Source organism: Thunnus thynnus, chromosome 4 (assembly GCF_963924715.1).
Source record: "Thunnus thynnus chromosome 4, fThuThy2.1, whole genome shotgun sequence".
Classification (NCBI taxonomy): Eukaryota; Metazoa; Chordata; class Actinopteri; order Scombriformes; family Scombridae; genus Thunnus; species Thunnus thynnus.
In genome coordinates this window covers 11386229-11402025 of record NC_089520.1, presented here as the reverse complement: position 1 = coordinate 11402025, position 15797 = coordinate 11386229, and the positions used below count along the sequence as shown (strand labels likewise).

Genomic DNA, 15797 nt, shown 5'->3' with positions numbered 1-15797 from the left:
CAAAGTTATTAATAAAAACAGAATTTCTGTGATAAACAAGATAAAAAAGAACACTACACACGATGGACAGTTTGTTGATTTATTGCAGTTGTTACAAGAGATTTGTCCTATTGTTTTCTGAAAAAAACTGACAAATGTCTTTTAATTTTAGTTTGTCACTTCACTCCTGCTGTATATGATGATGATATATCCCGATGACAATTGCAAATCAGTAACATTTCAAATAAATTAAATAAGTTAGCATTTAGACTATTTTAGATAGTTTTTCTAGGAGTTCAGAGAATAGTATCACACACTTTCAATACAATCTATGCAGTACACCAAAACATTTCACATTCACTTTCACTGTGTTTTCCAAAACATTTCAGTAAGAGGAAGCACATCATAATGCCTTAATGCCACTTCAATCTGTGGAGAAAAAGAAGAGAGAAAACAATCAAGACAAAAATAAACTAGAACAATTTCTTCAGAAAAAATAACAACTCTTAAGTTAAGCCTTACCTCTCACAGTAAGTTTAGTAGAACACTCTGCCTTGCCCAAAGAGTTGACTGCAACGACCCTATATTCACCGCCGTCATTTTCTCGGACTCTGAGAATATACATGGAGCACACACCACATGAGTTGGTGATGTAATAGTTTTTGTCTGAGTTGATGCAGGTGTTGTTGAGGTACCAGGACACATTGGGTGTAGGACATCCTCTGACAGCACATGTCATGTAGAGTTGGTAACCTTTAGGTGGTGTGTGGACCTTCAGAGGGACCAAGATGGATGGGGGCCTCTCAAAGCTTATCTCCATTGAACTAACTCCATTTGATGATATTGGAACTTAAGAGAAAAAAAAAATTAAAGAGAGAAATGTTTGAAAAGATCATTTAGGTCACATGGCAATTGTGTCATCCAGAATCCAGAAATTTCAGACATTCATTTGTATTACCCAAGTCTGAAATATACATTTTTGTGGCTTCCACGCAATGAAGTAATCAGAGATTTCAAAGATTAATGACATTGATTGAACTTTGGAGTTGGGGGAAAACAAAAACAAGACTAACAGTTTAGAGCCATGCCAGGAACCATGTGAGGCTGCACTTAGGAATGGCAGTGATTGGAGCTAAACGCTGATGTCCACATGGCAATATATTCACAATGACAATGCTAAAATGCCTGTTTTAAGCAGGTAATGTTTGCCATGGTCATAATCTTAGTGTCAGTGTGCTGGCATGCTAGCATTTGCAAATTAGCTCTGAACACAAAGCACAGAATCATCAGTCGTTTTTCAGTTATTTGGTCATAACCTAAAATATTGGACTCGGAATTTAAATTTTGACCTGATGATCGAACAGGATACATTATCTAGAAACCATAGATTTCTGTGTCAAATTTTGTCCCAGTCCATGTATTTGGAGATATTTCACTGGATGATTAAAAAGCTTGATGTGCAGGTGGCACCAGATGAAAAGTCAAGGGATTATCAAAGTCATTAAGGGTCATCTTCTGGGGACCATGAATTTCTGTAAAAAAAATCATTGCAATCCATCCAGTATTTTTCATGATATTACACTCTGGACAAAAGTGGTGTACCCACCGATTGATTGACCAACATTGCCTTTCTTATCTCTTAAGCCCTTTTTTACACAGCCAAACTCAAATTTGCTCAAAATTTGTATTGTTACCACCATGGTGGTGTCAGTCGCTGTGTACTTATTTACAGATTTCACAGATTATTTACCGAAAGGAATAATAATATATAGAATATACAGAATATAAAGGAGAATATATAGAATTTCATCAAGTTGAACAAGTTATTAGTGGACTACTAAGTGATAGGGGAACATACAACACAAGAGACGTTCTGATGATGACATAATGGTGAAATCATTACACCATTATATCTATTGTATGCCCCTTGTAAACATAACTGAATATATAAACCCACCTCTGTTGCTGTTGGCACCCCATGTAGGTGACTGAGATGGATCTGAGAGGCCCATATCATTCTTGGCATAGACCCGGAAATGGTATTCTATCCCAGGGAGAATGTTGTGGGCTGTGTAGGTGTTAGCAAAGAGGCGGTCTGCTACAGTCTTCCACATTCTGGTGTTAGAGTCATGTTGAGACACCACGTAGTACAGTCGATCGTCAAGCTCTTGGTCTGGAGAGGGAACCCATGATACTGCCACTTTGCCATAGACTGTTTGCTCCAGCTCCACTGGCCCTGGGCACTTGGGTTCATCTAGGAACAAAGAACATAAGATGTAGAGTTTAATTTGTTTTGAGTGAACAAACAACAACTGTTGCTTAACCTTTATCCTGCCTTTGTTGTAAAATTTAAAACAGTACTTACATTTTCACTGATTTTATTATAATATGGCTGCTGTATATCTGTAAATCTATGTAATCGTACCTTAAATTTACTTAGGAATTCCCCTGCTGTGGAGGTTTTGTCAGGACTATATTTGCAATTGACAGCTGGCATAAGATAATAATCCACAAATCATATCCTCTTACTGCATGTCACTCAGTAAGAATTACATTTCTCAATGCACCTGCAAGTGTTCAGTGTTAATTAGGGTTTGACATTAGTTTGCCAATACACTGGTGTGATAAATGCATTTAATTGGCTAAATATTACCTAGTCAGTATTGTCCACTGTTGATAAAACACATTTTCTTCATCACAAGAACACTAAACAATGCAAAGGTCATTTAATGCTTAATGTAAAATTGATTCCTAATTTCCAGAAAATAAATAAAATGTATTTACAGTTAATATCAGTGCAAAATTCTTGCTATCAGAAGTTTTAATGCAAAAATACACTACTGTTATTCCACATCATTTTAGGACTAATTATAGTGTAAAAGCTTGCTTTTTACTTACCTGTGACTCTAACCTCAACGTCAAAGAAAGCCTCACCCACAGAGTTTTTGGCTTTAATAGTGTAGATGGCTGAATCTGAGCGCTTTGATGAAGGAATAACAAGCTGAGACATTCCCTCTGTATTGATGACATTAATCCACGGGGCTATTGGCTCATCATCCTTCAGCCAGGTGATGTGAGGTGGAGGTTCAGCCTGGGGATATCAATGTCAGATAAATGAGTGTGAGGCATATGCAGTCATGTCACACTGTAGCAAACTCATGACTCAAGATTATGACGTGGCTGGAATGGGAGAGTAAATATGGAATCCAGAACTGGCTTGTTAAGATGGTTTTATGATTTATACCAAGGAGGAAGGGTTCGGTTTCCATGCCAGCATTTAGGTTTATTCATACCTCATAAGAAATCTTGACACGCACAGAATTTCCTGCCCTGACAACAAGGAAGTCCTCTGGGTCCTTAAAACAAGGTCTCACTGGATGGAAACACAAACAAAACAGAAAATGCAAAGCGGAAATAAGAAATTATCTGCATAACAAAGTTAAATCATTAATATGCACAGCAAAGGAAGTTAACTTACTGTTGGGATTCTTTGCACACGCCATTGCGGAGGGAGGGCTCGCATCTCCTGCTCCTGATTCATTGATCGCTGAAACTCTGAATTCATACTCTGCTCCCTCAGTGACATCTTTAACTGCATAGTTCACATCTGAAAATAAGGTGAATAACAAGGTAAGGATAAAAATACAATAAAAAGAAGATAATTGTCCTACATAATAGTATGCTTTTGTTCTGACAAACCTTCAATAGGTTCATTAATTGCATTCAGGGCAAGCCACTGATTTGTGTCCTTCTTTCGTTTCTCCACTTGGTAACCAATGATTGGTACTCCTTTGTCATCCTCCGGAGGGGTCCACGTCAAGTTGATACAGGTCTTAGAGGTACTTACCACTTTGGGTTTTCCAGGTGGACCAGAAAGTACTGAAGAATGACAAGTAGTCTGAGTTATCTAGTATGCTCATTTTCAATAATTAAGAAGTAATTAAAGACATGGAATAAATCAACGACATTATTACTGGAGGATATCCCAAAAATTCCTCTCAGAGATATAGCAACTATTACAGCAATGATAAAAGGTGGACTTTCAACAGTGACTAAATAGTGCCAGTGATAAACGATTTGAAGCCAGCACAAAACCTATCCAGAAGCATTTTCATTTATTACAACCTGAGGGAGATTAACATGGGATTTGCTGAGGACTGCTAAATGAGACTTCTTTTTTCTACACTCACTCATTATGCCAGCCATAATGCTATCAGCTGTCTCCAGGGAGTCACTGAGGCCCTGAGGGTTTTCTGCATAGATGCGGTAGCTGTATTTCTTTCCATGAGTCACATTCCTGTCTCTAAAGGAGGTCTTCTCTGCTGAGACATCCCCGAGTTTTGTCCACAGACTATGCCCTCTTTCCTGCCGTTCTATAATGTAGTTGGTGACAGCAGAGCCACCATCGTCTTTTGGAGGGTTCCATTTAATTTCAATTACAGATGAAGTGGTCTCGACAGTCTCCACTGGACCCTCCGGTGGACCTGGACGATCTGTAAGAAAAATGTGGTTTTGTTACCTTTTAAATGAAGTGACAGAAATGTGACTAAGGTGTAAGTTTTGTTTATGTTTGAACATGGCTGTTGATGGTATTTGTATCTCTCAGTATTTCTCACTTTTCTCATTAGATTTCCCTATGTTTTCGTACCAAGCACAATAAGCTGAGATGTGGCCTCCACAGCTCCAAATGGGTTTTTAAGTTGGATTTTTATTTCCCCCGTGTCTGACCGCAGGCAGTCTCTGAGAAGCAGCCGACTGTGATTGGGCTCCCTCACAATCTTAACTCCTCCTCCGTCTTTCAGCTCAGTGCCATCCTTAAACCAGCTGACCGTCAAAGACTCCTGAGGTTGAAAAGGCATCTTGAAAGCAGCGTTCTGGCCCACTCTTACTATCACAGGTTTGGAGAACTTGTGAAGGTCGTCTTCGTCAAATTCAGGCACATCTATGAGACACAAGGTGTCAGTTTAATACACAAGAGCTGTTGTGTCACTTATATTCTACAATATACGGAAGTAAAATATACCTCCGACTGTGATCCTTCCTTCCGTACTGAGATCCCCTGATACAAAACGAAGGAGTCCAGAGTCTGTATCTCTGCAGCTGTGAATTGTCAGCTTGTGAATGTTTGCATCTTTGGTTATGCTGATCCCACCACCGGATTTTAACTAGCAAATCAAGAGTGAAAAGGAGAACTTCATTCTTTTTCAGGTTACACAACACACATTAAAAAAGGAAAAGAAAAATATCCAATATGGCAGTTCCATAAGCGTAAGACTTATGTTATGTATGTCATTCATGTTTATGTTTATAATGTTGGCAATGTAGTAATTGAAAGCTTCTCTTACTCTTGCACTCAGATAATCAAAATGAAAGTGTCAGACAAATTTGCAAAATGCTAAATGTGCATTTAAATGTAGTTATTTATGAACTTTACTGGCTCTCCATCTTTGAACCAGGCGCCGTCGCAGTCAGTGTTCATCTTCACAGTTAATTCTGCTGGCTGTCCACGAGTAGCAAGGATATCAGAGAGTCCAGAGGTAATTCCAGGCTCTGGGTAACATAAAACAAAGTTACTTTCCACTTAACATTTTCATGTGGAGCAGCTTTCAGTTTAAAACTATATATATACTGTATAAAGTCCCCAAGAAAAAAACAGTTACCAATTTACGCTTCTCTCTTCTAATCATTAAGATTAGATTGGTGATGCAATAGTTCATCAGTATCAAAGATTTCCTTGCCAATTATATCACAATTGTACATTACGTGAAGGAAAATATTGTAATGCCTGTGAATTCTACCACTATGTAAAAAGAAAAAATAGTGAGGAATTGAGAGTATAATCTTACCTTGCACCACTAGTACAACCTGCATTTGTTTTTTTTAAATAAAAAACAGTGCATTCCAATAACTAATACAGTGCATGGCTTAAATATTAGATTACTGTGATCTAGTTAGAAAGTTTATGATACACAAGTTACAGCAAGAGAAATGACATCAAAGGTGAGCACAATGACAAGCAACAAACAAAGTACTATTAGGCTTTGCAAACAATGTTAACAGAGGCCAGATGAGCTCCCAAGTATATTAAGAAAGTGTTACCACATTCGGGTTATAAAGGATCTCCTGTTATTTCACATTTATGAATTGGCCTTCTAAGAGGAGCTATAGTAAATTTACAGGATTAAGATTTTACAGAGAATTAAATAATTTGATTAGATATTGAAAAGTAATAATAAAAATAAATTAGTTTTTTTAACTTTTGTGTTACTAATGCAGATAACAGTTATTTGCTTAGTGCTTATTTGCTTAGTACTTTTTCAGTATTAAATATCTGGTATACCACCTCCTGCATCTGCAAGTGGTTCATCTTGCCTTGCACCACCACTGGCTTCCTCAGCTGAGTGGCCTAACAGTAATAACAATAGTAAGTCATTTAAACTTGACTCAGTAAGTTACTCCCTCATTGTGTGAGAGCAGTACCACATACATACATACATTTTGTACATACATACATACATACCTACATACATATGTGATGTGCCTTTACATATACATAGAGTAACCTATAATTACACATAAACACACACACATACTAACACACACGCATGCACACATACATGTAAACACACAAACTGGTTTCTCTATCTTTATGGGGACGTTCCCTGATACACACATACAAACACACACACACACACACATACATAGTGTCATTTCTGATTTTCAAAATAAAAGCCACTGTATCTTAACAGGAAGCTCAGGATGAGGCTGTTTTTAAAAATAAAAGACCCCAACTGCCACTGTGTGTTAACATGAAACTAGGGATGGACCTAGTTTTTCAAAATAAGATCCCTAGGATCTGATATTAATACAAAGAATTTCTTCTTTCACAGTTTTAAAACATTATTTTTCTGCTTCCAGCTTTGAGAGTTTATCATTTGACTTCAGCTGTTTCAGCAGCATGTTTTAGCTCTTAGCTTCTTCAGCTAATGCACATCAGCTCTCAGCCCCAGCATTACCTTTCAGCTTCCAAGTTTTCGAACCAATACATTTCAGTTGATATCAGCTGTTTTTTCAGCCATTTTCAGCATTGCTTCGGCAATTTCTTTCACCTTTTGACTTCAGATGTATTTGAGCTTTCGTCATTCACAGCAGGTTGCAGTGGCAGCAGCAGTAGCAACAGATGGCAGCACCAACAGCTTCTAGCTCTCACGCATTTTCTGAAATGCGTGTCTGCAGAAAATGCAGACTGCTGCAACTACTCTCTGTATGCTCCGCTGTTGTTTCTCTTACCACCTCCTGCATCTTCAAGTGGGAGGTGCAGCAGCAGCAGCAACTAACAGCTTCCAGCTCTCACACGCATTTTCTGAAATGCGTGTCTGCAGAAAACGCAGACTACTGCATCTATTTTCTATATGCTCAGCTGTTGTTTCTCTTACCACCTCCTGCGTCTGCAAGTGATCCATCTTGCTTTGCACCGCCACTGGCTTTCCCAGCTGAGTGGCCTAACAGTAATAACAACAGTAGGTCATTTAAACTTGATTCAGTAAATTACTCCCTCATTGTGTGAGAGCAGTACCACATACACATAGGCCTATACAGTCTGTATATAGATACATACATACATATATATACATGTTGTGCCTGTACGTACACATAAAGTAACACATAATTACACAGGAACACACACACGCGCACACACACACACACACACAGGGTGATATTTCTGATATTTCAAATTAAAAGCCACTGTATCTTAACAAGAAGCTTGGGATGAGGCATTTTTTTCAAACTAAAAGCTCAGCAGAAGGCTATTTTTCAAAATAAAAGCCCCATATAGTAACTGTATTTTAAGACGCTTGGGATGAAGCTTGTTTTTCAAAATAAAAGACACCAACTGCCACTGTGTGTTAACAGGAAACTAGGAATGGACCTAATTATTCAAAATAAGATCCCTTGTATCAGATATTAATACAAAGAATTTCTTCTTTCACAGTTTTTCAGACATTATATTTCTGCTTCCAGCATTGAGAGTATATCATTTGATTTCAGCTGTTTAAGCAACATGTTTTAGCGCTCAGCTTCTTCAGCTAATACACTTCAACTCTCAACTCCAGCTTTACCTTTCAGCTTCCAAGTTTTCAAAGCAATACATTTTGGTTAATATCAGCTGTTTTTTCAGGCGTTTTCAGAATTCCTTTAGCAATTTTGTTCATCTTTCATCTTCCAATGTATTTGAGCTTTTGTCATTCACAGCAGGTTGCAGTGGCAGCACCAACAGCAGCTAAGAGCTTTCAGCTCTCACACGCATTTTCTGAAATGCATGTGTGCAGAAAATGCAGACTACTGCATGTACTTTCTGTATGCTCCACTGTCGTTTCTCTTACCACCTCCTGCATCTTCAAGTGGGAGGTGCAGCAGCAGCAGCTAAAAGCCTCCAGCTCTCACTCACATTTTCTGAAATGCGTGTCTGCAGAAAATGCAGACTGCTGCATCTACTTTCTATGTGCTCCACTGTTGTTTCTCTTACCACCTCCTGCATCTTCAAGTGGGAGGTGCAGCAGCAGCAGCAGCTAACAGCTTCCAGCTTCGAGCTCTCACACGCATTTTCTGAAATGTGCACACGCATTTTCTGAAATGCGTGTCTGCAGAAAATGCAGACTACTGCATCTGTTTTCTATATGCTGAACTGTTGTTTCTCTCACCACCTCCTGCATCTGCAAGTGCTCCATCTTGCCTTGAGCCGCCACTGGCTTCCTCAGCTGAGTGGCCTAACAGTAATAACAATAGTAAATCATTTACACTTGATTCAGTAAATTACTCCCTCATTGTATGAGAGCAATACCATATATAGACATACATACATACATACATACATATATACATGTTGTGCCTGTACGTACACATAAAGTAACACATAATTACACAGAAACAGACACATACACACAAATACACAAATACACACACACACACACACACACGCACACACACACACACAGTGTCATTTCTCATTTTCATAATAAAAGCCACTGTATCTTAACAAGAAGCTCTGTATGAGGCTTTTTTTAAAAGAAAAATAAAAGCCCATAGAGTAACTGTATCTTAAGAGGAAGTTCCTGATGAGGCTCTTTTTTCAAAATAAAAGCCTCATAGAATAAATATATGTTCAGGAAACACAGCATGAAGCTGTTTTTCAAAATAAAGCCCCATAGAATAACTATTTTAAAAAGACGCTCAGGATAAGGTTTGGTTTTTCAAAATAAAAGACTCCAAATGCCACCGTGTGTTAACAGGAAACTAGGGATGGACCTAGTTTGTCAAAATAAGATCCCTAGGATCTGATATTAATGCAAAGAATTTCTTCCTTCACAGTTTTAAGACATTACATTTCTGCTTCCAGCTTTGAGAGTATATCATTTGATTTCAGCTGTTCCAGCAACATGTTTTAGCTCTCAGCTTCTTCAGCTAATACACTTCAGCTCTCAGCTCCAGCTTTACCTTTCAGTTTCCAAGTTTTCAAAGCAGTACATTTCGGTTAATATCAGCTGTTTTTTCAGCTGTTTTCAGCATTGCCTTGGCAATTTCTTTCATCTTTCAACTTCCAATGTATTTAAGCTTTCATCATTCACAGCAGGTTGCAGTGACAGCAGCAGTAGCAACAGTTGGCAGCACCAACAGCAGGGTGGTGCAGGAGCAGCAGCTGACAGCTTCCGGCACTCACACGCATTTTCTGAAATGAGTGTCTGCAGAAAATGCAGACTGCTGCATCTACTTTGTGTATGCTCCACTGTTGTTTCTCTTACCACCTCCTGCACCTTCAAGTGGGAGGTGCAGCAGCAGCAGCTAAAAGCTTCCAGCTCTCACTCGCATTTTCTGAAATGCGTGTCTGCAGAAAATGCAGACTGCTGCATCTACTTTCTGTATGCTCCACTGTTGTTTCTCTTACCACCTCCTGCATCTTCAAGTGGGAGGTGCAGCAGCAGTAGCAGCAACTAACAGCTTCCAGCTCTCATACGCATTTTCTGAAATGCGTGTCTGCAGAAAATGCAGACTACTGCATCTATTTTCTATATGCTGAACTGTTGTTTCTCTCACCACCTCCTGCATCTGCAGGTGATCCATCTTGCTTTGCACCGCCACTGGCTTTCCCAGCTGAGTGGCCTAACAGTAAAAACAACAGTAAGTCATTTAAACTTGATTCAGTAAATTCCTCCCTCATTGTGTGGGAGCAATACCACATATGTACATACATACATACATACATACATTCTGTACACACATACATACATAAATAAATATATGTGTGTTGTGCCTGTACACACACATAAAGTAACACATAATTACACAGAAAAACACACACATACAGAGTGTCATTTCTGATTTTCAGAGTAAAAGCCACTGTATCTTAACAAGAATCTCTGTATGAGGCTTTAAAAAAAAAAACAAATGCCAATAGAGTAACTGTATCTTTAGAGGAAGTTCCAGATGAGGCTCTTTTTCCAAAATAAAAATCTCATAAAATAAATATATGTTCAGGAAGCACAGCATGAAGCTGTTTTTCAAAATAAAAGACACCAACTGCCACCTTGTGTTAACAGGAAACTAGGGATGGACTTAGTTTTTCAAAATAAGATTCCTAGGATCTGATATTATTACAAAGAATTTCTTCTTTCACAGTTTTTCAGACATTATATTTCCGCTTCCAGCTTTGAGAGTATATCATTTGATTTCAGCTGTTTCAGCAACATATTTTAGCTCTCAGCCTCTTCAGCTAATGCACTTCAACTCTCAGCTCCAGCTTTACCTTTCAGCTTCCAAGTTTTCAAAGCAATACATTTCAGTTAATATCAGCTGTTTTTTCAGGCGTTTTCAGCATTGCTTTGGCAATTTCTTTCATCTTTCAACTTCCAATGTATTTGAGCTTTCATCATTCACAGCAGGTTGCAGTGGCAGCAGCAGTAGCAACAGATGGCAGCACCAACAGCAGGGTGGTGCAGGAGCAGCAGCTAACAGCTTCCAGCTCTCACTCGCATTTTCTGAAATGCGTGTCTGCAGAAAATGCAGACTGCTGCATCTACTTTGTGTATGCTCCACTGTTGTTTCTCTTACCACCTCCTGCACCTTCAAGTGGGAGGTGCAGCAGCAGCAGCTAAAAGCTTCCAGCTCTCACTCGCATTTTCTGAAATGCGTGTCTGCAGAAAATGCAGACTGCTGCATCTACTTTGTGTATGCTCCACTGTTGTTTCTCTTACCACCTCCTGCACCTTCAAGTGGGAGGTGCAGCAGCAGCAGCTAAAAGCTTCCAGCTCTCACTTGCATTTTCTGAAATGCGTGTCTGCAGAAAATGCAGACTGCTGCATCTACTTTGTGTATGCTCCACTGTTGTTTCTCTTACCACCTCCTGCATCTTCAAGTGGGAGGTGCAGCAGCAGCAGCAACTAACAGCTTCCAGCTCTCATACGCATTTTCTGAAATGCGTGTCTGCAGAAAATGCAGACTACTGCATCTATTTTCTATATGCTGAACTGTTGTTTCTCTCACCACCTCCTGCATCTGCATGTGATCCATCTTGCTTTGCACCGCCACTGGCTTTCCCAGCTGAGTGGCCTAACAGTAAAAACAACAGTAAGTCATTTAAACTTGATTCAGTAAATTCCTCCCTCATTGTGTGGGAGCAATACCACATATGTACATACATACATACATACATACATTCTGTACACACATACATACATAAATATATATATGTGTGTTGTGCCTGTACACACACATAAAGTAACACATAATTACACAGAAACACACACACATACAGAGTGTCATTTCTGATTTTCAGAGTAAAAGCCACTGTATCTTAACAAGAATCTCTGTATGAGGCTTTTTAAAAAAAAAAACAAATGCCAATAGAGTAACTGTATCTTTAGAGGAAGTTCCAGATGAGGCTCTTTTTCCAAAATAAAAATCTCATAAAATAAATATATGTTCAGGAAGCACAGCATGAAGCTGTTTTTCAAAATAAAAGACACCAACTGCCACCTTGTGTTAACAGGAAACTAGGGATGGACCTAGTTTTTCAAAATAAGATTCCTAGGATCTGATATTATTACAAAGAATTTCTTCTTTCACAGTTTTTCAGACATTATATTTCCGCTTCCAGCTTTGAGAGTATATCATTTGATTTCAGCTGTTTCAGCAACATATTTTAGCTCTCAGCCTCTTCAGCTAATGCACTTCAACTCTCAGCTCCAGCTTTACCTTTCAGCTTCCAAGTTTTCAAAGCAGTACATTTCAGTTAATATCAGCTGTTTTTTCAGGCGTTTTCAGCATTGCTTTGGCAATTTCTTTCATCTTTCAACTTCCAATGTATTTGAGCTTTCATCATTCACAGCAGGTTGCAGTGGCAGCAGCAGTAGCAACAGATGGCAGCACCAACAGCAGGGTGGTGCAGGAGCAGCAGCTAAAAGCTTCCAGCTCTCACTCGCATTTTCTGAAACGAGTGTCTGCAGAAAATGCAGACTGCTGCATCTACTTTGTGTATGCTCCACTGTTGTTTCTCTTACCACCTCCTGCACCTTCAAGTGGGAGGTGCAGCAGCAGCAGCTAAAAGCTTCCAGCTCTCACTTGCATTTTCTGAAATGCGTGTCTGCAGAAAATGCAGACTACTGCATCTATTTTCTATATGCTGAACTGTTGTTTCTCTCACCACCTCCTGCATCTGCATGTGATCCATCTTGCTTTGCACCGCCACTGGCTTTCCCAGCTGAGTGGCCTAACAGTAAAAACAACAGTAAGTCATTTAAACTTGATTCAGTAAATTCCTCCCTCATTGAGTGGGAGCAATACCACATATGTACATACATTCTGTACACACATACATACATACATACATATATATGTGTGTTGTGCCTGTACACACACATAAAGTAACACATAATTACACAGAAAAACACACACACACACACACATACAGAGTGTCATTTCTGATTTTCAGAGTAAAAGCCACTGTATCTTAACAAGAATCTCTGTATGAGGCTTTTTTAAAAAAAAACAAAAGCCAATAGAGTAACTGTATCTTTAGAGGAAGTTCCAGATGAGGCTCTTTTTCCAAAATAAAAATCTCATAAAATAAATATATGTTCAGGAAGCACAGCATGAAGGTGTTTTTCAAAATAAAAGACACCAACTGCCACCTTGTGTTAACAGGAAACTAGGGATGGACTTAGTTTTTCAAAATAAGATTCCTAGGATCTGATATTATTACAAAGAATTTCTTCTTTCACAGTTTTTCAGACATTATATTTCCGCTTCCAGCTTTGAGAGTATATCATTTGATTTCAGCTGTTTCAGCAACATATTTTAGCTCTCAGCCTCTTCAGCTAATGCACTTCAACTCTCAGCTCCAGCTTTACCTTTCAGCTTCCAAGTTTTCAAAGCAGTACATTTCAGTTAATATCAGCTGTTTTTTCAGGCGTTTTCAGCATTGCTTTGGCAATTTCTTTCATCTTTCAACTTCCAATGTATTTGAGCTTTCATCATTCACAGCAGGTTGCAGTGGCAGCAGCAGTAGCAACAGATGGCAGCACCAACAGCAGGGTGGTGCAGGAGCAGCAGCTAACAGCTTCCAGCTCTCACTCGCATTTTCTGAAATGCGTGTCTGCAGAAAATGCAGACTGCTGCATCTACTTTGTGTATGCTCCACTGTTGTTTCTCTTACCACCTCCTGCATCTTCAAGTGGGAGGTGCTGCAGAAGCAGCAGCTAACAGCTTCCAGCTCTCACTCGCATTTTCTGAAACGAGTGTCTGCAGAAAATGCAGACTGCTGCATCTACTTTGTGTATGCTCCACTGTTGTTTCTCTTACCACCTCCTGCACCTTCAAGTGGGAGGTGCAGCAGCAGCAGCTAAAAGCTTCCAGCTCTCACTTGCATTTTCTGAAATGCGTGTCTGCAGAAAATGCAGACTACTGCATCTATTTTCTATATGCTGAACTGTTGTTTCTCTCACCACCTCCTGCATCTGCATGTGATCCATCTTGCTTTGCACCGCCACTGGCTTTCCCAGCTGAGTGGCCTAACAGTAAAAACAACAGTAAGTCATTTAAACTTGATTCAGTACATTCCTCCCTCATTGAGTGGGAGCAATACCACATATGTACATACATTCTGTACACACATACATACATACATACATATATATGTGTGTTGTGCCTGTACACACACATAAAGTAACACATAATTACACAGAAAAACACACACACACACACACATACAGAGTGTCATTTCTGATTTTCAGAGTAAAAGCCACTGTATCTTAACAAGAATCTCTGTATGAGGCTTTTTTAAAAAAAAACAAAAGCCAATAGAGTAACTGTATCTTTAGAGGAAGTTCCAGATGAGGCTCTTTTTCCAAAATAAAAATCTCATAAAATAAATATATGTTCAGGAAGCACAGCATGAAGGTGTTTTTCAAAATAAAAGACACCAACTGCCACCTTGTGTTAACAGGAAACTAGGGATGGACTTAGTTTTTCAAAATAAGATTCCTAGGATCTGATATTATTACAAAGAATTTCTTCTTTCACAGTTTTTCAGACATTATATTTCCGCTTCCAGCTTTGAGAGTATATCATTTGATTTCAGCTGTTTCAGCAACATATTTTAGCTCTCAGCCTCTTCAGCTAATGCACTTCAACTCTCAGCTCCAGCTTTACCTTTCAGCTTCCAAGTTTTCAAAGCAGTACATTTCAGTTAATATCAGCTGTTTTTTCAGGCGTTTTCAGCATTGCTTTGGCAATTTCTTTCATCTTTCAACTTCCAATGTATTTGAGCTTTCATCATTCACAGCAGGTTGCAGTGGCAGCAGCAGTAGCAACAGATGGCAGCACCAACAGCAGGGTGGTGCAGCAGCAGCAGCTAACAGCTTCCAGCTCTCACTCGCATTTTCTGAAATGCGTGTCTGCAGAAAATGCAGACTGCTGCATCTACTTTGTGTATGCTCCACTGTTGTTTCTCTTACCACCTCCTGCACCTTCAAGTGGGAGGTGCAGCAGCAGCAGCTAACAGCTTCCAGCTCTCATACGCATTTTCTGAAATGCGTGTCTGCAGAAAATGCAGACTACTGCATCTATTTTCTATATGCTGAACTGTTGTTTCTCTCACCACCTCCTGCATCTGCATGTGATCCATCTTGCTTTGCACCGCCACTGGCTTTCCCAGCTGAGTGGCCTAACAGTAAAAACAACAGTAAGTCATTTAAACTTGATTCAGTAAATTCCACCCTCATTGAGTGGGAGCAATACCACATATGTACATACATTCTGTACACACATACATACATACATACATATATATGTGTGTTGTGCCTGTACACACACATAAAGTAACACATAATTACACAGAAAAACACAAACACACACACATACAGAGTGTCATTTCTGATTTTCAGAGTAAAAGCCACTGTATCTTAACAAGAATCTCTGTATGAGGCTTTTAAAAAAAACAAAAGCCAATAGAGTAACTGTATCTTTAGAGGAAGTTCCAGATGAGGCTCTTTTTCCAAAATAAAAGTCTCATAAAATAAATATATGTTCAGGAAGCACAGCATGAAGGTGTTTTTCAAAATAAAAGACACCAACTGCCACCATGTGTTAACAGGAAACTGGGGATGGACCTAGCTTTTCAAAATAAGATTCCTAGGATCTGATATTAATACAAAGAATTTCTTCTTTCACAGTTTTTCAGACATTATCTTTCTGCTTCCAGCTTTGAGAATATATCATTTGATTTCAGCTGTTTCAACAACATATTTTAGCTCTCAGCTTCTTCA

At 39.1% G+C, this 15797-nt stretch overlaps 1 protein-coding gene across 50 annotated transcripts in view; it reads right to left on the bottom strand.

Moving 5' to 3' along the window:
* Positions 1–65: 65 nt before the first annotated feature.
* igfn1.4 (immunoglobulin like and fibronectin type III domain containing 1, tandem duplicate 4) overlaps positions 66–15797 on the bottom strand; it is a 36582-nt gene continuing 20850 nt past the window's right edge. For 24 of the 50 annotated variants that reach the window (XM_067586621.1, XM_067586629.1, XM_067586630.1 and 21 more), the window contains 19 exons: positions 15131–15196; positions 13977–14042; positions 12677–12742; positions 11518–11583; positions 10072–10137; positions 8682–8747; positions 7416–7481; positions 6320–6385; positions 5414–5529; positions 5003–5144; positions 4628–4921; positions 4170–4472; positions 3679–3858; positions 3458–3586; positions 3273–3352; positions 2878–3070; positions 1937–2233; positions 502–828; positions 66–408 (listed from right to left, as the gene is read on the bottom strand). In XM_067586621.1, the coding sequence (XP_067442722.1) occupies positions 404–408; positions 502–828; positions 1937–2233; positions 2878–3070; positions 3273–3352; positions 3458–3586; positions 3679–3858; positions 4170–4472; positions 4628–4921; positions 5003–5144; positions 5414–5529; positions 6320–6385; positions 7416–7481; positions 8682–8747; positions 10072–10137; positions 11518–11583; positions 12677–12742; positions 13977–14042; positions 15131–15196 (2594 nt within the window). In that variant the 3' untranslated portion in view covers positions 66–403. The remainder of the gene's footprint in view (positions 409–501; positions 829–1936; positions 2234–2877; positions 3071–3272; positions 3353–3457; positions 3587–3678; positions 3859–4169; positions 4473–4627; positions 4922–5002; positions 5145–5413; positions 5530–6319; positions 6386–7415; positions 7482–8681; positions 8748–10071; positions 10138–11517; positions 11584–12676; positions 12743–13976; positions 14043–15130; positions 15197–15797) is intronic. The other 26 variants (XM_067586624.1, XM_067586627.1, XM_067586625.1 and 23 more) reach the window with 26 other exon arrangements.